This window comes from Pan paniscus, chromosome 1 (genome assembly GCF_029289425.2).
Source record: "Pan paniscus chromosome 1, NHGRI_mPanPan1-v2.0_pri, whole genome shotgun sequence".
Taxonomy (NCBI): domain Eukaryota; kingdom Metazoa; phylum Chordata; class Mammalia; order Primates; family Hominidae; genus Pan; species Pan paniscus.
This window is the reverse complement of record NC_073249.2, coordinates 75,990,178-76,018,072: the sequence shown is the minus strand read 5'-3', so window position 1 is coordinate 76,018,072 and position 27,895 is coordinate 75,990,178. Positions and strand designations below refer to the sequence as shown.

At 40.0% G+C, this 27,895-nt stretch overlaps 2 protein-coding genes across 6 annotated transcripts in view; one reads left to right on the top strand and one right to left on the bottom strand.

The window, feature by feature from the left end:
• Positions 1–7,817, bottom strand: part of ANKRD45 (ankyrin repeat domain 45) — a 109,747-nt gene extending 101,930 nt beyond the window's left edge. For 3 of the 4 annotated variants that reach the window (XM_055111433.2, XM_055111425.2, XM_055111436.2), the window contains exon 1: positions 7,404–7,817. The gene's annotated coding sequence lies outside the window, so the exon portion shown is untranslated. Of the gene's footprint in view, positions 1–7,132; positions 7,185–7,403 lie in introns of those variants that run through there. The other variant, XM_034940774.3, reaches the window with a different exon arrangement.
• Positions 7,214–27,895, top strand: part of KLHL20 (kelch like family member 20) — a 76,972-nt gene continuing 56,290 nt past the window's right edge. Inside the window, exons 1-4 of one of the 2 annotated variants that reach the window (XM_008978322.5) lie at positions 7,214–7,386; positions 7,842–7,973; positions 8,322–8,385; positions 25,734–26,307. In XM_008978322.5, coding sequence (XP_008976570.1) covers positions 8,363–8,385; positions 25,734–26,307 — 597 coding nt within the window. In that variant the 5' untranslated portion in view covers positions 7,214–7,386; positions 7,842–7,973; positions 8,322–8,362. The remainder of the gene's footprint in view (positions 7,387–7,841; positions 7,974–8,321; positions 8,386–25,733; positions 26,308–27,895) is intronic. The other variant, XM_003824673.5, reaches the window with a different exon arrangement.

The window sequence follows — 27,895 nt, the reverse complement described above, 5'->3', positions numbered from 1 at the left end:
ATTATTACCTTAAGCTTTCAAATACATTTGATTGATGTGGGGTATAAAGAACCAGCCTTCTAACTCCAACTCGTGACAAATATAATGGACCATCCCAGGCTCAGATCTTCCCATAGGGTCTTCAGAGGACTTTGTTGAGACTGCAGTGAAGTCTAACTCATTATATAAGGAAATAAATCCAATTTCTTATGTTTCTATAGTTGTATCAGCATCATTTATTAAACAGTGCCTATTGCCCCACTGATTTGAGATCACATACTAAATTTCCTTATGTTCTAAGGTCTATTTCTGGATTTCTTACCCTGCTGCATTTATCTGTTTATATGCCCAAACCACAGTTTTAATTATAGAGGTTTTAGAACATGTTTTAATAATATCTCTTAGGGTTAACCCTTCTCTCAGCTATTTCTATTTTTAGAGTAAGAGTATTTCTGGTTATTCTCATTTGTCTTTTCTTCCATATTAACTTTATAATCAACTTATCTAGTTCTGTAAAAACTCTGATGTTGATTTTATTTGGTGCTATGGTTTGACTTATGGATGGTGTCCTCTCCAAATTTCATGTTGAAATGTAATCCTAAATGTGACATTATTAAGACATATGGCTTTTGGGAGGTGATTAAGCCATGAGGGCTCCACACTCACGAATGGGATTAGCTCCCTTATGGCTCAGGTTTGAAGGAACGTTCTCTTGCCTTTCCGCCATGTGTGGAAACAGCATTCATCCCCTCCAGAGGAGGTAGCAGCAGGACAACATCTTGGAAGCAGACAGCAGCCCTTGTCAGACACTGACAATGCTGGTGCCTTGATCTGGGGCCTCCCAGCCTCCAGAACTATGGGAAAATAAATTCTGTTCTTTGTAAATTACCCAGTCTAAGGTATTTTGCTACAGAAGCACAAACAAACAAAGACACTGGGTTGCATTAAATTTATAAATTACTTTATGGGGCACTGTTATCTTTATGAAATTGAGTCAACTTATCCAATAACGTGGAATGACTTTCTATCTGCTCAAATCTACTTTTGCTTATTTCAGGAATGTTTTATAGTTTTCCCCATATAGGTTTCACATAACTAATAACTCTAGACTGAGAAATTGTAAAGGATTTAGATTCCATCTTATAGATGAGAAAACTGAGAACAAGAATGACCAAGTGATGGCTTCAGATTACAGGATTAGCACTGGGACCCCGGTCTTCTAGCTCCCATCATAGTGCTCTCTGCTGTACCACCCTGTAAGCACCCTAGAATTCTATAGCAGCATCAAGAAAACTAGGAAAATGCTTTGTCATTGTCTTACTTGTGCATATTCTTCCTGCTCTGTTCCTGAACTTTCCAAAATACTTTCTAATTTCATCAGCTTTGTGTCATGCCACTCTCCCAAGTGCACCCTGGCCAACCTGTCCTTGCCTCTCTGGCTTTAGTGTCTTTCCCTGGAACATTCCTCCTTCCCTTTCAACTCATGAGGTTTTAGTCAAGTTGTCAGCAAAGTCTGCAGTTTTATCTAGAGGCTCAACTGGGAAAAGATTCACTTCCAAGCTCACTCATGTTGCTAATGGCAGGATTCAGCTTTTCATGGGCTATCGGACTGAGACCTTCAGTTCCTCTCTGATGGCCAGAAGCCTCTCTCAGTTCCTTGCCATACAAGGCTTCTCACAGGGCAGCTCACAATATGGTAGCTTACTTCCCTCAGAAAAAGCTAGGGAGAGATGACATCTGAGACAGAAGCCACAGTCCTTTAATAACCTAATATTAGAAGTACAATTCCATGACTTTTGATATATTCCATTTGTTAGTCACTAGGTTCAGCCCACACTCAAAGGAGGGGATTACATGAGGGCATGAACACCAAGAGGCATAGAAGACTTAGGGCCATCTTAAAGGCTGCACACCACACTTTCTGTTACCCTCTAGACCATATCTGGGCACCCTACTAGATGTTTTCTTTTTTTTTTCTTTTAGACAGGGCCTTACTCTGTTGCCCAGGCTGAAGTGTAATGGCACAATCACAGCTCACTGCAGCTTCAACCTCCTGAGCTCAAGTGATCCTCCCACCTCAGCCTCCCGAGTAGCTGGGACTAGAGGCGTGTGACACCATGCCCAGCTAATTTTTAATTTGTTTGTAGAGACAAAGTCTGCCTATGTTGCCCAAGCTGGTTTCAAACTTCTGGGCTCAAGCAATACTTCTGCCTGGGTCTCCCAAAGAGCTGGGATTATAGGCATAAGCCACCCTACTAGGTGTTTTCTTAGCACCCAGTAGATCACTTTCAATTACCGCAATCGTAATTAAACAACTAATTATGTAATTCATGGTTCAATTTTATACTGTCTGTCTCCTCAAGAATAAAAATTCGCTGGGTGTGGTGGCTTATGTCTCTAATCCCAGCACTTTGGGAGGCCAAGGTGAGAGGATCACTTGAGCCCAAGAGTTCAAGACCAGCCTGGGCTACATAGTGAGAACTCGTCTCTACAAAACAAACAAACAAACAAAATAGCTGGGCATTGTGGAACACTCCTGTGGTCCCAGCTACTGAAGAGGCTGAGGTTGTTACCGGTGGTGAATCCATATGGGTCTGCAGCAGCCTCAATTCTTGCCTCCTCAGAAGAAAGAATTTGACTGAGGGGCATGAAGCAGAAGAGATGGAGGCAAGTTTTAGAGCAGGAGTCAAAGGAAGGAAAGTACACATGGAACAGGTCCAAGCAGGCAACTTGAAAAGAAGTGTGAAGTTTGACCTTCTGACTTAGCATTTTATATGCTGGCATACTTCTGGGGTCTTGCATCCCTTCTGCCCTGATTCTTCCCTTGGGGTGGGTTGTCCGCATGTGCAATGGCCTGCTAGTGCCTGGGAGGGGAGCATGCAGAGTGTGTTTACTGGAGTTGTACACATGCTCACTTGAGGCGTTCTTCCCATTCTGGTGGAATGCCCCTGGAAGGTCATATACCAGCTAAACTCTGCCATTTTGCCCTTTAATGCACATGCTGGAGCCCACTCACCCAATTCCTGAGATCTTATTGAGACGCTGCCACCAGTTTCAGGTGTTTTTATCTACTGGGAAACTGCCTTTCCCTGGTGCTGTTTGCAACCAATTATTATATTAGAGAGGCAGCGTGACAACTGCCTGACCATCACCCGATGGTCGCCTGACATTCCTGGTGAGGTGCGGGAGAAGCCCTCTCCTGCCTTGCGCATGCCTGGCTAGCCACCTACTGTAACAAGGGGAGAGGATCACTTGAGCCCAGGAAGCAGAGGCAACAGTGAGCTGTGATTGCACTACTGCACTCCAGCCTGGGTAACAGATTGAGACCCTGCTTAAAAAGAAAAAAAAAGAAGAATGAAAATTCCACAAACAATGGGCCCTGTGGGTCTCACCTACAACTAAACCTTAGGTCCAACCACTGTATTTTATACATTGGAAACAAGATATAATTTTTGATTGAAAAACTATAAGGTAAGCTCAGCAACCCCTGAAAAGAATTATTTGGCTGTTGTCACTACCTCATACCTGTGAACCCCGAAAATCTGAGACACGTCTCAGTTAATTTAGAAAGTTTATTTTGCCAAGGTTGAGGATGCACCTGTGACACAGCCTCAGGAGATCCTGATGACATGTGCCTAAGGTGATCAGACCACAGTTTGGTTTTACACATTTTAGGGAGACATGAAACATCAATCAACATATGTAAGATGAACTTTGGTTCCGTTTGGAAAGGTGGGACAACTCAAAGCAGGGAGAAGGCTTCCAGGTCATAGGTAGATAAGAGACAAATGGTTGCATTCTTTTAAGTTTCTGTTAGTCTTTCCAAAGGAGGCAATCAGATATGCATTTATCTCAGTGAGCAGAGGGGTGACTTTGAATAGAATGGGAGGCAAGTTTGCCCTAAGCAGTTCCCAGCTTGACTTTTCCCTTTAGCTTAGTGATTTTGGGGGGCCCAAGATATTTTCCTTTCACACACCCAATCTAAGTAAAATCTATTTCATGTGTATTTTCCACTAGAAATTCAGGCTCCCGAAGGGCATAGTCTTACTCAGGTGGCAGAAAAACTGTAATTACTGCAAATGCCAGGTTTACCATAAACACATCTCTAAATGGAGTTCTCTAGGTCTTGACATAAATAAAAAGGGTTGATTCACACTGAACTTCTCCACTTCAAAAAGAAACAGAGTAGCAGAAGCACAAACCAGATTGCAGTGGGTTGGGGAGTGAATCACAGATATACAAAAATAGGAGGGACTGCTCTTATCCTGGACAGGAGTTTTAAAATCAGTCTTTGGTTAGCAGCATTTTTAGTAACATTTTTATACCATATAGTAACATTTTCATACCTATACTATGAATTATAAAAATAGTTTAATTCATATTATGGAAAAAATAGGAGTCACTTTGAAGGTATCTTTTACAATAAGCAATTCACAGAAGGGAAATCTGAATGCCACTTTCACATATGAAAAATGTTTGAACAGTAATGAGAGAAATAAACATTTAAACCACAGTGAATTACCATTTTATACCCATCCAATTGGCAAAAACAAATTTAAAGTTGGAAAACACCAACTGTGATGATAATATAGACCAACAAAAACCCTCAAACACTTGTAATGGAGAGACAACACAGCACTGTAGCTGAAAGCACAGACTCTAGAGCCATTGTGTATGGTTTCAAGTTCTTGCTCTACTTCATAACTAGCTGTGTGACTTTGGGCAACTTACATAACATCTTGGTGCCATCTGTGAAACTGGAATGATGATAATAGATCCTACCTCGAGAGGACTAGTGTGAGTATTGATGAGTTACTATAACATGCTACATAAGTATTTGCTAGTATTATTATTACTGAAATAGAATAATGACTTTAGAGAGCAATTTGACTAGTGCTAATACAGTTGAAGCTGTGCATAGCATACAACCCAGCAATTTTGCTTCTGCGTGCACACCCCAAAGAAACACCTACAGGTGTACACAAGGAGGTATATGCAAGAATTTACATTGTAGCACTGTTTGTAATGGAGAAAACTGGAAATAGTCAAAATATCCATCTGCAGAAAAAATATTTTAAAAAATCTATGGTATATTCATATAATAGAATACTATAAAGCAGTGAAAATAAATAAATTAGTGCAGTAGTTCTCAAATTTTACCATGCACTATAATCACCTGGAGAACTTGTTAGAACACAGATTACTGGGGCCCACCTTCAGTTTTTGATTCAATAGGTCTGTAATGGGGCTCAAGGGTTAGCATTTTCCAAGTGATGTTGATGCTGCTGGTCCAGGACCACACTTTGAGAATCACTGAATTGGACATTCATTGATCAACATGGACAAATCTTACAAACAGAATGTTGAGTGGAAAATGGAAGTTGCAAAAGAATACATATGCTTTGATACCATTTATGAAAAGTTTTAAAATATGGAAAAGAAATCATTTTACTGCATATGTATATATATCACATATACACATGCAGTAAAAATTTTCAATAAGATCACAAAGCTAGTCAGTTACAGGTCTAGGATTTATACCTATGTGTATCCGTGAAATCGCCTTTGCAAACTGAAACCCCCTTTGCAAAAATTCTATCAGTGAGAAAATTATAGCAGTGGAGGAGATCTGATCTAGCCAAACCCCATCTTGCCTTTAGCTTTCAGTCTGTCCTTAATTATTCCTGGGCTTAAGCCAAGATAACTTTGGGAGACATTTAGTTTAATAGTTTAAATAATTACAGTCCTTCCCCAAAACTCAATTGCCTTTGTAAAGCTAATGAGAGACCACCAGACAACGGGGATAGATGAGCCTGAATTCTGTTAAGTGTAGACATAAGTGATTGCCAGCCATTATTCCAGAGGTCACAAGATATGCAACTTCCCCAATTACTCCTGCAGATAACATCACTATTGTAGAATCTAGGATTGGCCTTTTTGGGTATATTTTTAAGTTTTTTGCATGTTTGACTACTGATGGCTCCACCTGGACCCACCAGCTGTTCCTGTGGCTCCACCCAGAAACGACTCAGTAGGCAGGAGGACCATCTCCCATACCCCTATGACTGCACCAGTCAGCAGCAAGCACCCATTGCCTAGCCACCCCTACCCCTTTCCCCAGACTACCTTTGAAAAGAAACCTAGCCCCCAAATGCTCCAGGAGGCCGATTTGAGTAATAATATAACTGATTTGAGTAATAATAAAACTTCTTCCATTTTTCCACTCGATGTTGTGTAAAACTCTTTCTCCATTGCAATCCCTATACCTTGATAAATCATCTGTATCTGGGCAGCAGGCAAGAAGAATCCACTGGGCCACTACATCTGGATCTAAAGGCCATGCATTTTCCACTACAAGCTAATTAACAAGAGGTATCCTTTCCCCTCAGAAACAACTGGACACACCTGTGTAGATTCTACATAAAGAACAGCTAAAGAAAATCTGGTTAATACTTAGCCTAGTATACTTACCAGGAAATCAGCAACAGTCTTTCTCTGATATTCCTGAAATTGTAATCTCCACCTTACACTTGTATCACTTGTTTTCTAAATATTAATATACGGTAAAAATCAGGTGGCTGTGTGCTATGGGAAAATCTGGAGGAAAAGATAACTTTAAAAATATACTTTTTTGGCTCTGCTTGCTACTGAAAAAAAAATTTTTTTAAGAAAATATACTCTTCCCTCCTTAACATTAAAGTGAATCCACAGAAGATGTGTTTGGTGAAGTGTCTGGTGGTGAATACTAAGTAGAAAGGGCAGACTAACACAGCCTTAGAGCCTGGATAAAATCCTGGTGTACTGAAAGTTTGACCGTGGGAAATCTGGAGGATAAGGTCTATCTCTGGTCTGTCTATCTAACTTCTGCACCTTGCACATAGTAGAGGCCTGACAGATACATGCCAACCCATGTGTGCATGCAATAATTCAATCCACAATTAGGAACATTGTGCCAAAAGGAGACCCACCAACTAAAAAGAAATACAAATTCTTAGCTTTCTGTGACTACCCTTTACTGCCTTTGCTGGCGAAAACAAAGAAGAAAAGAGGAGGCTTCAGTATTCAAATACTGCCAGTTCCGCAGTGAACACTAAAAATGGTTACTCTTGGGATACAAGGAACCCCCACGAGGATAAACAGCCTTTGAGGTTACCTGAATGCCCCAGCAAAGGGCACGACTACTTCCGGAGCCGCACCGGAACCCCTTGGCGGATTATGTGGGTTCCTGCGGGAACGATTTAAGAATAGGACTACTTCCTGCTTCTGGATATGGGCCGGTGAAGGGAAAGGAAATAGCTCTACGAGCGGCATCCTGCCTGCGCTAGCGGCGGTGGAGGAGGAGGCAGAGAGGAGTGGAGGGCGGAGTAGACGGAGGAGGCTGCTGCAGAGAAGAAAGTGTCAGAGCCGGTAAGTGAGCCAGTCACCTTAGAGCAGGGGACAGCGGACAGCGCCCCAGGGCTCGCTTCGCAGATATGTGGTCCCAAGTTGCTGAGCTGCCCCATGGGGTCAGGGCTGTGCTTCGTCGGTCGCCTGTCAGTTGGCGCCGAGAAGAGACTGTTGGGGCGCTGGGGCCGGGCCTCGCGGAGCGCCAGAGTGCGCTCTCGCTGGCTGACAGCCTATCTCGGGAGCCAGAGGAGGCCCCGGGCTGTGTCCTGCCTGGTGGTGCTGGGGTTTCGCATCCTGGACAGCTTCCCCAGACAGTGTTTGGAATTCAGGGAAGGAAGAAAGTACGTGCGCCCCCATTTAACCCTCGGGACCTGGCGAAATCCTGCTACGTGGGTAGTGAACATTGTATCGGGGACTGAAGGAAATGCTTGTAAAGAGTGTTAGTCTGGAGCCATACTTTCCCTGCCCTGTTCAAGCTCCCTGGACTGTCGGAAGCGGAGTTGTTTGTAAAGGCAAATGCAGACGCCTCCTCCTCCTGTCACTTCGGGACAAGTTAACAATCTTCAGATTCGTTATTAAAGCAGCGTGTACCCTATGTGATCTATCAGGTTAGTACTGCTGTGGGTATCTGGTGCTTGCTCTGTAAATATACTTGATGTCGAGATCACAGTTAAATATCTCCAAGCACTTTTTGAAGAGAAACAAGACTGACCTAACAGTCGGGACTATTTAGCATACTTTCCCTCACCTTTACTTTAATCGTTTTAGCATGCAGAGTAAGGATGGTAATCTTAAATGTACTAGATTAAGTTATTGTGCATCTGCAGAAGGCCTGTGGTATAATAGGATGTGAAACTCTTGATAACTGACGAAATGAGTGAAATGATTATATAAAGATTGTTACTGTAAAGATCAGAAATAGCTTTTATTAAGTTCCTGCTTTTCTGTTGTCTTAGGTTCGGCTTTAGAGTGTGGTGAAGGGTACTTTTCATGGTGCATGGAAGGAAAGCCAATGCGCAGGTAGGCATTTAGGAAGAAAACCTTTGGTTTCACTGATTAAAATTCAGCATGTAATAATTTAAATTTTTAAAAAAGAGTTTCAATCTTACTAAATTCTGCTTGGAACTAATGAGTCTTGTTCTACAATAAATCAAAAGTAATATTAAGAATTAATAGCTTTTTAATAGAATAAAATACAGAAGTTGTTTCTGAAAAGTGCTGTGGATTGTATGTAGTGCTAAACACTTAAATTTTCCTTTTTTCATGTTTTTTACAGTAAATAATCATTAAGTTCATTATGATACTATATGGATTTATTATAATCTTCAGTTCCCTATAAAATGTAGAGGATTCTGTTCCCATGTAAGAATCATAATTATTTATAATATACTGTACTGCATGCCTAATTATGGTTTTGGTTATTTCCTTGATGTTCAATCATACATTTGTTCTGTTAATTAAAATAGCTGCATTGCAGGGAAGATTGTATAAGGACTAAAATAGGTATTAGACATAATAACTTAGTCCATAGAAAAATAGAACAATGTCTGGGAAAATATAGACAATAAATAGGCCCTCCCAACCCTAGAATTTAATAATGTTTTTTCTCATTTTGTTCTAACAAATGAGACTAGAATCTTTATGATACAAAATCATCCCAGTTCTATTTCTTTGTTTTTTACATTTGTTTTCTATTTATTGAACTCTATTTAATCATTTGTTATTTAACATCAAAGATAAACAACTTCTGCAGTTCTTTTAAGAGAAGAAACATTTTATAATGGGAATATGACTTATAACTCAGAACTTGGAGCAAGAACCAGAATGTATATCTTTATCCAAATCTGTTATTGGTTTATCAGTTGACCTTGAGCTGTTCACCTTCTCTGTACCCCAGTTTACTTCTTTAGTGTATCTGATCAGGATATTGGGGATTAATGAACATTTGCAAATGCTTTAAGATCTCCAGATGAAAAGATGTTATCAAGATGAAAAATACCATTATCTTATTTATATTTTACTCTGTAGTAGGAATAATATTTTACCACAATGTACATGAAAAAATTAACAACATAATATTAAATACTTCATCACTTTACTTCTAACATTATTGCAAAACCCACTCATTGTGTCTCATCTCCAGCTACCATAAAATGTCATATCTTATGTAATTGCTAAAATAAGAGCTTATTATTTTTTAAAAGAATAGCAGAGTGTGGGAATGTTTTTGGTTTATCAGTAGTCTATATAAAATATTTGCTTAATCACTCATACCTGCTCCTTTTTTCTTGCTTTATTACATAATACTGTCAGCTATTCAGAATCATGCTGGATAATTCTAGTGCTGTTAATCGTTAAGCTACGGCTCTTTCTTCATCACTGTCACTTGGCCAGAGCCTAGCCTACTCACATTGGTCTCTGGTCTTACTTTCACCTGCTTCCTACATTCAATCATGGTCACACTTCCCTATCCTTTTCTTATTGGGCTGTCATTTTTGCTGATTTAACCCAGAAGGCAGTCTCTGTAATGCTGGGTTTATACTCAGTTGCTATTAAAGAAGCTTTGAGAAGTAACTTTTTATTATTGAGACTATTTGAATACATGTTCATTCTGTCTACTAGATTGTGAGCTCTTTTAGTCTCATGTCTTCCTGTATTTGCATCACTAGCACCTAATGATTACTGAATAATTGTTTGAATAGGACTGAACAGTTTCTGCAGACTTTCCCCCTCCAAAAAACAAAAAAAAAATCTATGAAGAAGACTGAAAATTATTGTTAAAGGTATTCTAATTTTTGATTATAAAGTTTTATGAAATCAATTGGCATTTTATTAGTAAAGTTTCATTACATCATTTATTTATGTACTATCATTTGCATAGCACAATGCAAAATTTAAAAGATACAATAGGATATTCAGTGAAAAGTTAACTCTCCCATTGCTGACCCCAGTTCCCAAAGGCAACCACTGTAAGCAGTTTCTTATGCATTCTTTTAGAGGCATTGTAGTTCATACACAAATGTATATAAGATGTCTTCTCTTTTCACTTTTTTAATTTCTATTTTGTAGATACAGGGTTTTGCCATGTTGCCCAGGTTGGTCTCAAACTCCTGGGCTCAAGCAGTCCACCTGCCTAGGCCTCCCAAAGTGTTGGGATTACAGGTGTGAGCCACCACACCTGGCTAACATTAGTAGCTTTTAAAAAGAAAAGATGGCTAGGCACAGTGGCTCACACCTGTAATCCCAGCACTTTGGGAGGCTGAGGTGGGCTGATCCCTTGAGCCCAAGAGTTCAAGACCAGCCTGGGCAACATGACAAAACCCCATCTCTACAAAAAGGAAACAAGAAAAATTTAGCCAAGTGTTGTGGCAGATGCCTGAAGTTCTAGCTACTCAGGAGGCTGAGGTGAGAGGATCACTTGAGTCTGGGAGGCAGAGATTGCAGTTAAGCCGTGATCATACCATTGAACCCCAACCTGGGCAACAGAGCAAGACAGTGTCTCAAAAAAAAAAAAAAAAAAAAAGACACAAATGTTGTAGGGCATAGTGGTTCACACTTGTATTCCCAGCTACCCAGCTACTTAGGAGGCTGAAGCAGGAGGATTGCTTGAGCCCAGGAGTTCGAGGCTGTGGTGATCATGCCACTGCACTCCTGCCCGCGTAACAGAGAGAGACCCCATCTCTTAAATAAATAAATAAAAATAAGAAAATGCATTTGAAAGGACACTGTCAGCATATCATGCACATTCTTCTGTATCTTTATTCACTTGAAAAATTATTTTGTAAATTGTAACAAATGCATATAGACTTACCTTATTCCTTTTAATAGTTATGTAGTATTCCATTGTCTATATGCACCTTAGTTAACCAGTCCCATTTGAGAGAGATTTATTTCAACTGTTTTGCTGTTACAACCAGTTCTGTCTGCAATGAATATCCTTGTAGGTGGTTTTTGCCCAGATGTGTAAGTATAGAATAAGTTCTGGCTGGGCGCAGTGGCTCACACCTGTAATCCCAGCACTTTGGGAGGCCGAGGCGGGCAGATCACAAGGTCAAGAGATCGAGACCATCCTGGCCAAGATGGTGAAACCCCTTCTCTACTAAAAATACAAAAATTAGCTGGGCATGGTGGTGTGTGCCTGTAGTCCCAGCTACAGTGCCAGTCAGGAGGCTGAGGCAGGAGAATCACTTGAACCCAGCAGGTGGAGGTTGCAGTGAGCCAAAATCGTGTCACTGCACTCCAGCCTGATGAAAGCATAAGAATCCGTCTCAAAAAAAAAAAGAATAAATTCTTAGATTTAGAATTGCCTAAAGATTATGTACATTTTTTAATTTTGGTGGACATTGACAAATTTTTGCCCTTAGAGTTACACAAATGCATAGTCTTTACCAACAATATGTTTGTTTCCCAAGATATTAATTTTTAATCATTCATTTTATTAAGAGATACCAAATATTTTGTAATTAATTCTTCCAACTTTCCTTAAATATATAAATAGAAAACTGAGCTTGATTGTAGAAATTGGTTTATTCATATATCAAACCTTTATATAATACCACTCTATTCCTGTATATTGTGTGATACAGATCAAGTGATGAGAACAGATATAATGATACAGTATTGACGTGGTACAGTGACTCATACCTGTAATCCCAGCACTTTGGGAGATGGAGGAGGAAGGAAGATCACTTGAGCCTAGGTGTTCAAGGCTGCAGTGAGCTGTGACTGTGCCACTGCACTCCAGCCCGGATGACAGGGCGAGACTTCATCTCTAAAATATAATTAATTAATTAATTAACAAACAATGTTAACAGAATTTTAATAGAGATGTAAACTTAAGAGGAGGGAACTGCTCTGTGGAGATGAGGAAGCATCACAGAGATGGTAACATTTGAGCTGGATCTTCTAGGAAGAATAAGAATTTACTTCTGAAGAAGGGAGTTAATTAAGGACACCATAAAAGGAAGGAACAGCTTGTGCAAAAAAAAAAAAAGATAAGAGAGAGTACCAAGACCCAGAATTGTCTGACATGCATGGAACAGTGAGTATATGTGGAGTATAGGGTATTTTGAGGAAGAAGGGGAAGTAGAAAACATGGAAATTGAGGCTACAACAGTGGGAAAGAATTCAAACTTTATCCTTTAGGTATTTAAGAGCCAATGGACATTATTATATACATCGTTTGTTCTTTGAACTGATTTCTAGGCACATAGGGGATGGATTGGAAAGAGGGAAGAAATTATGGCAAGGAAATGAATTTAAAGTAGTTGTGGTAGTTTAGATGAAAGATGATGAGAACCTGAAGTATATCTATGGCAGTGAGGGTTGAGAGAAGAGGATGGAATTGAGAGCTTGTATAATAGTAAAATCAAAAGGATTTGGTGAACATGGAGTGAGGAAGAGGTAGTGTTATAAATGACTCCAAACTTAGGAAACCAGATGCTGCCATGATAAGATTAAAAAGAAAAATACAGGAAGAGGAACAGGTTTCAGTAAGCCAAGAATAGATTCTGTTTCATATACTTTAAGATTATTGTGTTTAGGAAACAGCCAGGTGGAGATATCCAGCATGTGATTGGAATATGACTCTGGGGCAGAAGAGAGATTTGGGCTAGAAATTTAAAAAAAAAATGTGAGTCATCAATACTAAGAAGGTTCTTCAAGCTGTAGGCATAAGTGATGGTAGAACAGAAAAGGAGAATGCTGAGGACAGAACTGTAGTGAGTACCAGGGGTGTTTACGATGGGGCCTAGCAGGAAGGCCCCATAAAGTCTCTAAAATGAGTAAGAAGCTTTACATGCTTTGGGTCTTATTTAACAGTATCTAGAGTTTTTATTGATAGTTTTTTTACTCACATTGAAGGATAGCTGAGCTACTCCTTCAGTTCAATTTCAGAAGACAAAATTTCCAATCGCGTATCTTTGAAATTTTCAATTTGTTCTACTCAGTCTAAAGTGTATGCTTAAAAATAGTGTAAAACATATACTTGCTTGATTTGACTATTCCCTAGTGTGGCATGCACTGTAGGTTAGCTTGCACATCTCTTCCTTTCTTCCGTCTACTATAGACACTAGAAAATTAAATACTCTGAGTTCTTAGTTGTCTCTGCATATGGGAAGGGCTGTGTGACACAGTGCTACCAATGAGATGTCAGCAGTAGTTGTTGAGGGGTATTCTAGGAAGGCTTTTGCTATCCTGATATAAAGGGAAACTAGCATGCTTGCATGAGGATTTACCCTTCCTGCTCCATCTTGGTCTCGATCACTGGACCAAGGCACCCAAGGCTTATGCTCATTTTATCCAATAAGCAGTGATGAGATGTCTTGGGACTAAAACATTCACAACCAAGTTTCAAATAAAGAGGTTAATAGCTTGGCTTTCTGGTGTGGAATCAGGTGTGGAATATAGTGCCTATTGGGACCCCTTCTACTAAGTAGAAGTGGCACTTTGAGATGTTATTTCTGTTTTGAGGGTTTATATACTCAAATCTCCAGCTGTCTCTATTCAAGTATATTTAGGACTATAAATGAGGGTCAGTGCAACTGAATCTTTTTTAAGGTCAAGTTGTTAGTTTTCAAAGTAAAACAAAATTTTTGAAGTAGGATAGGTGAAATGTTCATTTAGATAACATATTAGTCCATTTTGCATTGCAATAAAGAAGTACCTGAGACTTGGTAATTTATAAAGAAAAGAGGTTTATCTAGGCATATGGTTCTGCAAGCTTTTCAAGAAGCACTTGTCACACATGTCACCACACCTGGATAATTTTTAAATTTTTTCGTAGAGATGGAATCTCATTTTGTTGCCCAGGCTGGTCTCAAACTCCTGAGCTCAAACGATCCTCCTGCCTCAACCTGCCAAAGTGCTGGGATTACAGCTGTTAGCCACCATGCCCAGCTAGCTTTTACATTCTTAAATGGTTGAGGAAAAAAGGCAAAAGATGAATGATATTTCCTGAAGTGAAAATTATATGGATGGACACCAATGGCTGGGGGCACGGTGGCCTACACTTGTGATCCCAGCACTTTGGGAGGCTGAGGCAGGAGGATCACTTGAGGCCAGGAGTTCTAGACCAGCCTGGGAAACATAGAGAGTCTTTGTCTCTACAAAAAAATTAAAATTAAGCCAGGCGTGGTAGCATGCACCTGAGAGCCTCCTCAGGAGGCTGAGGTGAGAGGATTGCTTCAACCAGGAGTTTGAGGCTGCAGTGAGCTGTGATCATACCACTGCACTTCATCCTCAGTGACAGAGCAATACCTTATTTCTAAAAAAAAGAAAAGATTCTACTATACTGATGCAGTAATAAGAGCATTATTTTTTTTTGCTATGGTAATTTTTTTTTTTTTTTTTTGACATGGAGTTTCGCTTTTGTTTCCCAGGCTGGAGTAGTGCAGTGGCGCAATCTTGGTTCACTGCAACCTCCGCCTCCCAGGTTCAAGCAATTCTCCTGCCTCAGCCTCCCAAGTAGCTGGGATTACAGGCATGCACCACCACATCCAGCTAATTTTTGTATTTTTAGTAGAGATGGAGCCTCACCATGTTGGCCAGGCTGGTCTCAAACTTCTGACCTCAGGTGATCCAGCCACCTCTGCCTCCCAAAGTGCTGGGATTACAGGTGTGAGCCACCGCGCCTGGCACTATGGTATGTTTAAAAGAAAAACGGAGACATTAGCTTAGTTTACCCACATTGTACTTAGGTGAAATAAAAAATTGTTTATATCTCAGTTCAACAGTAGCATCTTTATGTATGTAACTAAGGTTGTGACAATAACACTTTACTTTCAGCATGCAGTGTCAGTATTCCAGGAATTTTTGGTCTTCTGTCTTTAATTGTTACTTTTTTTAAAAAGAAGCTTGATTGTACCACTGTTAATCATGTGATTTATTCTTTCAGCATCTACTGTGTACAAGGCACCATTTTAGCTCTGTGGTTAAAAGCATTCTTGATTGTTTATGTGGATGGTAAAAATTATTCTTTAACTGCTCAGCTTTATGTTTTAGTCTTTAAAATTGCCAAGCGTAAAAAATGATGTTTTTACCAGATGTATAAGTGTTTTGGAAAAATTGGTTGTTGTTGGAGAAAAGAAGAACCATGTTTTTTATTTTTGTGCTATATCTTTGCAATGCACATGCAATTTCTTCTCCCTAGAACGTCCTTATAGATTTTTCTGTCCTTCTCAGGAGACTCCTTTTACACTTTAGTGTTTTATTATACTGTAGTTCCCGTCAGTGCTACAGCTTTGGAAGTAGCAGACTGATAGGGATGCTGTCCTTTGCAGGCTAGATATTAGACTCTCTCAGTAGTTGTAGATAATTAGTATCTGAGAGAGACTCACATGAGGCTGACCTAAAACTCAGTGATCAGAATGCTTGAGTCATCCCCCTTTTAAGTAGCATGGTACTTTTGGAAGAATTTTCCATCAGAGGACTGCTTAATGAGTTTAGAATCAGAAACAGAAATATAACGATCTGGAGCATGGATGTGAGATATTTCACTTAAGCTCTGGGAAAACCCAGTGTAATATTCCTACTTTACAACAACAACCTTTGTAGTAACCTGATAGGCTATACCTGTGAGATCCAGAATCTTTCTGAATGATGTTAAACATATACTTCATAGATTTTGCCTTTCTGAATGACTTTTAAGCTTTATTGAGGTATAATTGAGGTACATATTTTATGTATACATTTTGATGAGTTTGGGCATATATATATACCCATGATATCACCGCAATCAAGGTTCTAAACATATGTATCACCTCCAAAAATTCTTTTATATATATATACACATACACATACATGATATATATGTTTTGGGGATTTTTTTTTTTTTTTTTTAGAGATGGGGCCTCACTATGTTGCCTAGGCATGGCAAACTCCTGGGCTTAAGGGATCCCCCCGCCTCAACCTCCCAAAGTACTGGGATTACAGGCATGAGCCACTAGGCTCAGCCTCCTCCAAAAATTCTTATGTTTGAACCACATCTTTTGTCCTGGTTGCCCTCTTACTAGTTATTCATGTATCTCCTCCTCTAGAGATTGCTTCTTTATATTACTTAGAATTTTCCACAGTCTATAGCAAAATGCTTTATGTACATTAAAAGCAATTAGTAAATATTTGTTAAAAGAATAATTATTTTAATTAAGAGGCATAGATTGTCTTTTCTCTGCATGTTTATATAATGTGATCATACAAAAATCCAAATATCTTATTTCTAATTATTTGTCAGTAATTTGTGACTTTTACCTAGTAATTTAGCACCTGAATTTCTACATATGAAATATGAATATAAGATACAAATTTTCAAGCCAGGCATGGTGACTCACACCTGTAGTCCCAGCTACTTAGGGGGCTGAGGTGGGAGGATCAGTTGAGCCTAGGAGGTCGAGGCTGCAGTAAGCCGTGATCAAACTGCTGTATTCCAGCCTGGGTGACAGAGCAAGACCCTGTCGCAAAGAAAAGATACAAATTTGTATCTTATATATTATCTGGAATGACTTTTTAAAGATAATAAAAGTATTTTAGGTATTTTATAAGTACTTAAAGGTAATTCTGAAAATTTCTTAGACCATCCCCGTTAATTTCAGCTAGAAAAGTGATGATATAAGTTCACTTTGTTATGCTCATTCCCTTAAATATGAAATGCATTTTATAGGCTTCTTTTACCAAATTATTTGACTCTTATTCTTGATATTTCACTGGTGAAGTTTTTCATGATGACTGAATCTAAAAAAAAAAAATCTGTATTTGGTGAGTTTCTTGGGCTTTCAGAAATAGTTGTACAGAAATTTGGATAATACATAAGAAAAAACAAGACAAAACCTCATTTTGAATTGCTAAATCATCCTAGAAACTCTTCCCTCTCCTTGCCTCCCAGCATTCACATGAATTACAGTTATTAAATATTCACAGTACCTCAGGAGATGCGTGGTTTACCCTAAAGCATCCAGAGGCCTGCTCTGCTACTGAAAGCTTCTTGATTTTGAGTAAGTCACGTAACCAAACTAGTTTCTTCATCTGTAAAAGGAGGGCATTATGCTAGATGATCCAATGATCCATTCTATTCCATATCTAGATCTCCACACAAGCAAGAATGGGCTGTTTTCATATTTAAGGACTTGTGAAGAACACCAACTTGTAAAATTTATAGACACATACATATATACTGTGATCCTGTAAGGCAGTGTTCATCAAATTTGACCAATTTACAGATACCCCACCACCTTTTTGTCCAGAACCCATTTTAGAGGAAAATAATTATTGCACCTTCTAAAGAATATGTCCTTTAACACAAGTTTAGACAACACCTACTTAAATGTACAGGAAATGCCCAACTTACAGACTTCTACAGTTTATGTATACTAGCTCCAGCCATCATGCTTCTCTAAAGCCTCTGTTTAAAAACCAAAAATGGGGAGCCAAGATGGCCGAATAGGAACAGCTCCAATCTACAGCTCCTAGCATGAGCGATGCAGAAGACGAATGATTTCTGCATTTCCAACTGAGGTACTGGGTTCATCTCACTGGGGATTGTCAGACAGTAGGTGCAGGACAGTGGGTGCAGCACACCGAGCGTGAGCCAAAGCAGGGCGAGGCATCGCCTCACCCAGGAAGCGCAAGGGGTCAGGGAATTCCCTTTCCTAGCCAAGGAAAGAGGTGACAGATGGCACCTGGAAAATCAGGTCACTCCTACCTTAATACTGCGCTTTTCCAACAGTCTTAGCAAACGGCACACCAGGAGATTATATCCCACGCATGGCTTGGAGGGTCCTACGCCCACAGAGCCTCACTCATTGCTAGCACAGCAGTCTGAGATCACACTGCAAAGCAGCAGCGAGGCTGGGGGAGGGGCACCCACCATTGTCCAGGCTTGAGTAGGTAAATAAAGCGGCTGGGAAGCTCGAACATGGTGGAGCCCACTGCAGTTCAAGGAGGCCTGCCTGCCTCAGTAGACTCCACCTCTGGGGGCAGGGCATAGCCAAAAAAAAAAATGCAGCAGAAACCTCTGCACACTTAAATGTCCCTGTCTGACAGCTTTGAAGAGAGTAGTGGTTCTCCCAGCACGCAGCTTGAGATCTGAAAACGGACAGACTGCCTCCTCAAGTGGGTCCCTGACCCCCAAGTAGCTTAACTGGGAGGCACCCCCCAGTAGGGGCAGACTGACACCTCCAACGGCCGGGTACTCCTCTGAGGCAAAACTTCCAGAGGAACGATCAGGCAGCAACATTTGTTGTTCACCAATATCCGCTGTTCTGCAGCCTCCGCAGCTGATACCCAGGCAAACAGCATCTGGAGTGGACCTCCAGCAAACCCCAACAGACCTGCAGCTGAGGGTCCTGAGTGTTAGAAGGAAAACTAACAAACAGAAAAGACATCCACACCAAAACCCCATCTGTACGTCACCATCATCAAAGACCAAAGGTAGATAAAACCACAAAGATGGGGAAAAAACAGAGCAGAAAACTGAAAATTCTAAAAATCAGAGCACCTCTCCTCCTCCAAAGGAACACAGCTCCTCACCAGCAACGGAACAAAGCTGGACGGAGAATGACTTTGACGAGTTGAGAGAAGAAGGCTTCAGACTATCAAACTTCTCTGAGCTAAAGGAGGAAGTTCGAACCCATGGCAAAGAAGTTAAAAACCTTGAAAAAAGATTAGACGAATGGCTAACTACAATAACCACGCAGAGAAGTCCTTAAAGGACCTGATGGAGCTGAAAACCACCACACGAGAACTACATGACAAATGCAGAAGCCTCAGTAGCTGATTCAATCAACTGGAAGAAAGGGTATCAGTGATGGAAGATCAAATGAATGAAATGAAGCAAGAAGAGAAGTTTAGAGAAAAAGAATAAAAAAAAAAAAAACGAGCAAAGCCTCCAAGAAATATCAGAGTATGTGAAGAGACCAAATCTACATCTGATTGGTGTACCTGAAAGTGATGGGGAGAATGGAACCAAGTTGGAAAACACTCTGCAGGATATTATCCACGAGAACTTCCCCAATCGAGCAAGGCAGACCAACATTCAAATTCAGGAAATACAGAGAACGCCGCAAAGATACTCCTCGAGAAGAGCAACTCCAAGACACATAATTGTCAGATTCACCAAGGTTGAAATGAAGGAAAAAATGTTAAGGGCAGCCAGAGAGAAAGGTCGGGTAACCCACAAAGGGAAGCCCATCAGACTAACAGCTGATCTCTCGGCAGAAACTCTACAAGCCAGAAGAGAGTGGGGGCCAATATTCAACATTCTTAAAGAAAAGAATTTTCAACCCAGAATTTCATATCCAGCCAAACTAAGCTTCATAAGTGAAGGAGAAATAAGATCCTTTACAGACAAGCAAATGCTGAGAGATTTTGTCACCACCAGGCCTGCCCGAAAAGAGCTCCTGAAGGAGGCACTAAACAGGGAAAGGAACAACCGGTACAAGCCACTGCAAAAACATGCCAAATTGTAAATACCATCAAGGCTAGGAAGAAACTGCATCAACTAACGAGCAAAATAACCAGCTAACATCATAATGACAGGATCAAATCCACACATAACAATATTAACCTTAAATATAAATGGACTACATGCTTCAATTAAAAGACACAGACTGGCAAATTGGATAAAGAGTCAAGACCTATCAGTGTGCTGTATTCAGGAAACCCATCTCACATGCAGAGACACACATAGGTTCAAAATAAAGGGATGGAGGAAGATCTACCAAGCAAATGGAAAACAAAGGCAGGGGTTGCAATCCTAGTCTCTGATAAAACAGACTTTAAACCAACAAAGATCAAAAGAGACAAGGCCATTGCATAATGGTAAAGGGATCAATTCAACAAGAAGAGCTAACTATCCTAAATATATATGCACCCAATACAGGAGCATCCAGATTCATAAAGCAAGTCCTTAGAGACCTAGAAAGAGACTTAGACTCCCACACAATAATAATGGGAGACTTTAACACCCCACTGTCAACATTAGACAGATCAACGAGACAGAAAGTTAACAAGGATATCCAGGACTTGAACTCAGCTCTGCACCAAGTGGACCTAATAGACATCTACAGAACTCTCCACCCCAAATCAACAGAATGTACATTCTTTTCAGCACCACACCACAACCCATTCCAAAACTGACCACATAGTTGGAAGTAAAGCTCTCCTCAGCAAATGTAAAAGAACAGAAATTATAACAAACTGTCTCTCAGACCACAGTGCAATCAAACTAGAACTCAGGATTAAGAAACTCAACTCAAAACTGCTCAACTACGTGGAAACTGAACAACCTGCTCCTGAATGACTACTGAGCATAACGAAATGTAGGCAGAAATAAAGATGTTCTTTGAAACCAACGAGAACAAAGACACAACATACCAGAATCTCTGGAACACATTCAAAGCAGTGTGTAGAGGGAAATTTATAGCACTAAATGCCCAGAAGAGAAAGCAGGAAAGACTAACATCACAATTAAAAGAACTAGAGAAGCAAGAGCAAACACATTCAAAAGCTAGCAGAAGGCAAGAAATAACTAAGATCAGAGCAGAACTGAAGGAAATAGAGATGCAAAAACCCCTTCAAAAAATCAATGAATCCAGGAGCTGGTTTTTTGAAAGGATCAACAAAATTGATATACCGCTAGCAAGACTAATAAAGAAGAAAAGAGAAGAATCAAATAGACGCAATAAAAAATGATAAAGGGGATATCACCACCAATCCCACAGAAATACAAACTACCATCAGAGAATACTATAAACACCTCTGTGCAAATAAACTAGAAAATCTAGAAATGGATAAATTCCTGGACACATACACCCTCCCTAGACTAAACCAGGAAGAAGTTGAATCTCTGAATAGACCAATAACAGGCTCTGAAATTGAGGCAATAATTAATAGCTTACCAACCAAAAAAAGTCCAGGACCAGATGGATTCACAGCCGAATTCTACCAGAGGTACAAGGAGGAGCTGGTTCCATTCCTTCTGAAACTATTCCAATCAATAGAAAAAGAAGGAATCCTCCCTAACTCATTTTACGAGGCCAGCATCATCCTGATACCAAAGCCTGGCAGAGACACAACCAAAAAAGAGAATTTTAGACCAATATCCCTGATGAACATCAGAGCAGAACTTCTCAATAAAATACTGGCAAACCGAATCCAGCAGCACATCAAGAAGCTTATCCACCATGATCAAGTGGGCTTCATACCTGGGATGCAAGGCTGGTTCAACATACACAAATCAATAAACATAATCAGTTACATAAACAGAACCAACGACAAAAACCACATGATTATCTCAATAGATGCAGAAAAGGCCTGTGACAAAATTCAACAACCTTCATGCTAAAAACTCTCAATAAATTAGGTATTGATGGGACGTATCTCAAAATAATAAGATCTATGACAAACCCACAGCCAATATCATACTGAATGGGCAAAAACTGGAAGCACTCCCTTTGAAAACTGGCACAAGACAGGGATGCCCTCTCTCACCACTCCTATTCAACATAGTGTTGGAAGTTCTGGCCAGGACAATCAGGCAGGAGAAGGAAATAAAGAATATTCAGTTAGGAAAAGAGGAAGTCAAATTGTCCCTGTTTGCACATGACATGATTGTATGTCTAGAAAACCCCATCATTTCAGCCCCAAATCTCCTTAAGCTGATCAGCAACTTCAGCAAAGTCTCAGGATACAAAATCAGTGTGCAAAAATCACAAGGATTCTTATACACCAATAACAGACAAACAGAGAGCCAAATCATGAGTGAACTCCCATTCACAATTGCTACAAAGAGAATAAAATACCTAGGAATCCAACTTACAAGGGATGTGAAGGACCTCTTCAAGGAGAACTACAAACCACTGCTCAATGAAATAAAAGAGGACACAAACAAATGGAAGAACATTCCATGCTCATGGGTAGGAAGAATCAATATCATGAAAATGGCCATACTGCCCAAGGTAATTTATAGATTCAATGCCATCCCCATCAAGCTACCAATGACTTTCTTCACAGAATTGGACAAAACTACTTTAAAGTTCATATGGAATCAAAAAAGAGCCCGCATTGCCAAGTCAATCCTAAGCCAAAAGAACAAAGCTGGAGGCATCACGCTACCTGACTTCAAACTATACTACAAGGCTACAGTAACCAAAACAGCATGGGACTGGTACCAAAACAGAGATGTAGACCAATGGAACAGAACAGAGCCCTCAGAAATAATGCCACATATCTACAACTATCTGATCTTTGACAAACCTGACAAAAACAAGCAATGGGGAAAGGATTCCCTATTTAATAAATGGTGCTGGGAAAACTGGCTAGCTGTATGTAGAAACCTGAAACTGGATCCCTTCCTTACACCTTATACAAAAATTAATTCAAGATGGATTAAAGACTTAAATATTTGACCTAAAACCATAAAAACCCTAGAAGAAAACCTAGGCAATACCATTCAGGACATAGGCATGGGCAAGGACTTCATGTCTAAAACACCAACAGCAATGGCAGCAAAAGCCAGAATTGACAAATGGGATCTAATTAAACTAAAGAGCTTCTGCACAGCAAAAGAAACTACCATCAGAGTAAACAGGCAACCTACAGAATGGGAGAAAATTTTTGCAATCTACTCATCTGACAAAGGGCTAATATCCAGAATCTACAATGAACTCAAACAAATTTACAAGAAAAAAACAACCCCATCAAAAAGTGGGCGGAGGATATGAACAGACACTTCTCAAAAGAAGACATTTATGCAGCCAAAAGACACATGAAAAAATGCTCATCATCACTGGCCATCAGAGAAATGCAAATCAAAACCACAGTGAGATATCATCTCACACCAGTTAGAATGGCGATCATTAAAAAGTCAGGAAACAACAGGTGCTGGAGAGGATATGGAGAAATAGAAACACTTTTACACTGTTGGTAGGACTGTAAACTAGTTCAACCATTGTGGAAGTCAGTGTGGCAATTCCTCAGGGATCTAGAACTAGAAATACCATTTGACCCAGCCATCCCAATACTGGGTATATACCCAAAGGATTATAAATCATGCTGCTATAAAGACACATGCACACGTATGTTCATTGTGGCACTATTCACAATAGCAAAGACTTGGAACCAACCCAAATGTCCAACAGTGATAGCCTGGATTAAGGAAATGTGGCACATATACACCATGGAATACTATGCAGCCATAAAAAATGATGAGTTCATGTCCTTTGTATGGACATGGATGAAGCTGGAAACCATCATTCTCAGTAAACTATCACAAGGACAAAAAACCAAACACCACATGTTCTCACTTATAGGTGGGAATTGAACAATGAGAATACATGGATACAGGAAGGGGAACATCACACACCAGGGCCTGTTGTGTTGGGGGAGGGGGGAGGGATAGCATTAGGAGATATATCTAATGTTAAATGACGAGTTAATGGGTGCAGCACACCAACATGGCACATGTATACATATGTAACAAACCTGCACGTTGTGCACATGTACCCTAAAACTTAAAGTATAATTTAAAAAAACATTTAAAAAATTTAAAATATAATAAAAATAAAAACCAATAACGGCTGGGCATGGTGGCTCATACCTGTAATCCCAGCACTTTGGGAGGCTGAGGCAGGCGGATCACGAGGTCAGGAGATCAAGACCATCCTGGCTAACTCGGTGAAACCCCGTCTCTACTAAAAATACGAAAAATTAGCCAGACATGGTGGCACACGCCTGTAGTCCCTGCTACTTGGGAGGCTGAGGCGGGAGAATCACTTGAACCCAGGAGGCGGAAGTTGCAGTGAGCCGAGATTGCGCCACTGCACCCCAGCCTCCATGACAGAGCCAGACTCTGTCTCAAAAAAAAAAAAAAAAAAAACCAGTGTGATGGCATGTGCCTTTAATCCCAGCTACTCAGGAGGACTGCTTGAGCCTAGGAGTTCAAGACCAGCGTGGGCAACTTAGTGAGACCCTCATCTCAAAAATTAAAAAAAATCAATAAGTAAAAAAACCCAGCAACAACAAATGGTAGAATAATCTGAAAAAGAGAGAGATTCTTTTCCTTCTCCCTTCTTGTACCTATTGTTCCTTTTGTCTTGGCATTTCAAAACTCAGGCCAGTGGCATTTAAGCTTTTTTGATATAACCTGCAGTTTACGAGGGGAAGCAGTGATGCATATCTATACAAATTTGTGTGTGTACATACACACAATTGAACATGCTTAACTAAATGAAATGTATGCTGTTACTTTCTATTTCATTTTTTAATGCTTCTTATGAGGCACTGAATTTTACAACTAAACCTAGTCCCCATTTACAGCACTCTTACCATAGAAAAATACAAACCTCCAAATAAACTTTTAGATTCAACTTTTAAATACTACTTATTTATAAATTGAAGAATGTCTGTTTATGAACTTATTCACTTATTTATAATCATACCGAAACCTCAGTGATTCAGACCAATTTGACAGGAGCAATTCAACATATGTAGTACTTTTAAATGAAGCTTATCATATTTAATATCTCTAGATATGAAATTAGACCCAAATTAATCTAACAAAATCTTGACCTGGAGGCTCTTTGGAGTCCTGCTAAATCATCATTTAGCTTGCCATTTTCTTTACTATTTTAATTTTAATAAACTTTGAAGAAAAGATTTCTATATAAAGATAAACTTCAATCCAGACTTTTTTTTTTTTTTTTTTTTGAGACAGAGTCTCTGTCACCCAGACTGGAGTGCAGTGATGCAATCTCGGCTTACTGCAGCCTCTGCCTCCAGGGTTCAAGTGATTCTCATGCTTCAGCCACCCAAGCAGCTGGGATTACAGGCATGTGCCACCACACACGGCTAATTTTTCTGTAATTTTAGTAGAGACAGGGTTTTGCCACATTCACCAGGCTGGTTTCGAACTCCTGGCCTCAAGTGATAAGCTTACCTCAGTCTCCCAGGGATTACAGACATGAGCCACCACACCAGGCCGTCAGTCCAAACTTTTTATATTGTCTTTAATTTGAAATTTAACTATTAATTGAAGCGTGTTAACTTGGGCTTAATTTTTAAAATGGATAAGCATAACCACCTGATCTAAAAGTTTTATTGCTATAGTAGCTCAATTTAAATGGTTTTTGTAGACCAGGCATGTTGGCTTATGCCTACAATCCCAGCACTTTGGGAGGTGGAGGCAACAGGATCACTTGAGCCCAAGAGTTTGAGACCAATCTGGGCAACATAGTGAGACATCATCTCTACAAAAAATTTAAAAAAAAAATCACCAAGCTAATTACGTTTCCTTATCGCTTGAATTACAAACATTTAAGGGGAGAAAAGAGCTTATAATAATACTGCCATCTTCTCTCTCTCCCCCATCATTCCTATAGGTGTACCAACATTCGACCAGGAGAGACTGGAATGGATGTAACAAGCCGCTGCACCCTTGGAGACCCCAACAAACTGCCAGAAGGGGTTCCCCAACCTGCCCGCATGCCCTATATCTCAGACAAGCACCCTCGACAAACCTTGGAAGTGATTAACCTTCTGAGAAAGCACCGGGAGCTATGTGATGTGGTGCTAGTTGTGGGCGCCAAGAAGATATATGCCCATCGAGTCATTTTGTCAGCCTGTAGTCCCTACTTCCGAGCTATGTTTACAGGAGAATTGGCAGAGAGCCGTCAGACAGAAGTAGTGATCCGAGACATTGACGAGAGGGCTATGGAATTACTGATTGACTTTGCGTATACCTCCCAGATAACAGTAGAAGAGGGCAATGTTCAGACTCTTCTGCCAGCTGCTTGCCTCCTCCAGCTGGCAGAAATACAGGAAGCCTGCTGTGAATTCTTAAAGAGACAATTAGATCCTTCTAACTGCCTGGGCATTCGGGCTTTTGCTGACACACATTCATGTCGTGAGTTGCTAAGGATAGCAGACAAGTTCACCCAACATAACTTTCAAGAGGTGAGTTGCACTTGGTGTTCCAATGCACCCATTTGTTGGGGAGCAATGTGGGTTCACATTCTGCTAAATAACACTTGCCTGGGTATTTCCTGCTGATTCTAACTCATAATAGCAAATAAATAAGTTATTATAAATCCTAAACCTGGCTTTTATTTTAGAGGCCAATTTTGTGTTCTACCAGCAAGTTAAGATTTAGGGATTTATTCTCCCTAACTGTATTCATAAAAGTATTTTTAAAAAAAAATTTAAAAAAAGGTTTATTTATAAGCCAAAATAGAGTAATTCACAAGAGGATCTATGCCTGATAGGATACCTGGTATCATGATTTATATAAGATATTTCCTTCCTGATTATGTGGATTATTCAGAATAAATTATAGATTATAGGTTGTTTGGTAAACTAATAATCTGAAAAGATGAGTTTAGATGTTATCAAAATAATTTTCATTAAACCTATCTTTCCCTTATTTATTTAACAAATATTTGTAAAGCTACTATGTTTCAGCCACTGTGCTTGGGAGCATAGGGTACAATAGTGAACAAGAAATCTAGAGTCTCTGTATTCATGGAGTTTATAATCTAGCAGGGAAGATAATCATTAAATGCTTAATTATACAAATAATTAACTACAGTTAATGGGTGTTACAAAGAAGCAGTCCTGGATGATTTAAGAGTGTATTACAGAGAAATTTAACTTTGGTGCTGGAACAACTTGTGCAAAATCCCAAGACATTAAAAAGCATCACTAGTTTGGAGACGTGAAAAAAGCCCAGTGAGACCCAGAGACCAAGGGGGGTAGAGGATGTTACATAGTGATTACACAGAAAGAAGAGGGCTAAATCACACTGAGGTTGATAGACTATGTTAAGAATTTGAGCTTGGCCTGGTGCAGTGGCACATGCCTGTGATCCCAGCACTTTGGGAGGCTGAGGCGGGCAGATTGCATGAGCTCAGGAGTTCAACACTAGCCTGGGCAACATGGCGAAACCCTGTCTCTACAAAAAATACAAAGATTAGTCGGGCATGGTGGCGTGCACCCTTAGTCCCAGCTACTTAGGAGGCTGAGGTGGGAGGATGGCTTGAGCCCAGGAGGTAGAGGTTGCAGTGAGCCAAGATCGTGCCACTGCACTCCAGCCTGGGTGAGAGAGCCAGACCAGACCCTATCTCAAAAAAAAAAAAAAAAAGAATTTGAGATTGATCCTAAGAGTGCTAGAAAACCATTAAAGGGTTTTAAGCAAAGACAAAACATGGTCTGTTTTACAACTTTTTAAAAAATCATATTTTTATTTATTTTGCAGTAAAGTGGTCAGCTCAGGACCATAGTTTTTTTCCCCCTAATAGTTTTTGGAGAACAGGTGGTGTTTGATTATATGAATAAGTTCTTCATTGATGATTTCTGAGATTTTGGTGCATCCACCAGCCGAGCAGTGTACACCGTACCCAATGTGTAGTCTTTTATCTCTCACCCACCTCCCACACTTCCCCCTGAATCCCCAAAGTCCATTGTGTCATTCTTACGACTTTGCATCCTCATAGCTTAGCTCCCACTTATAAGTGAGAACATATGATTTTTGGTTTTCCATTCCTGA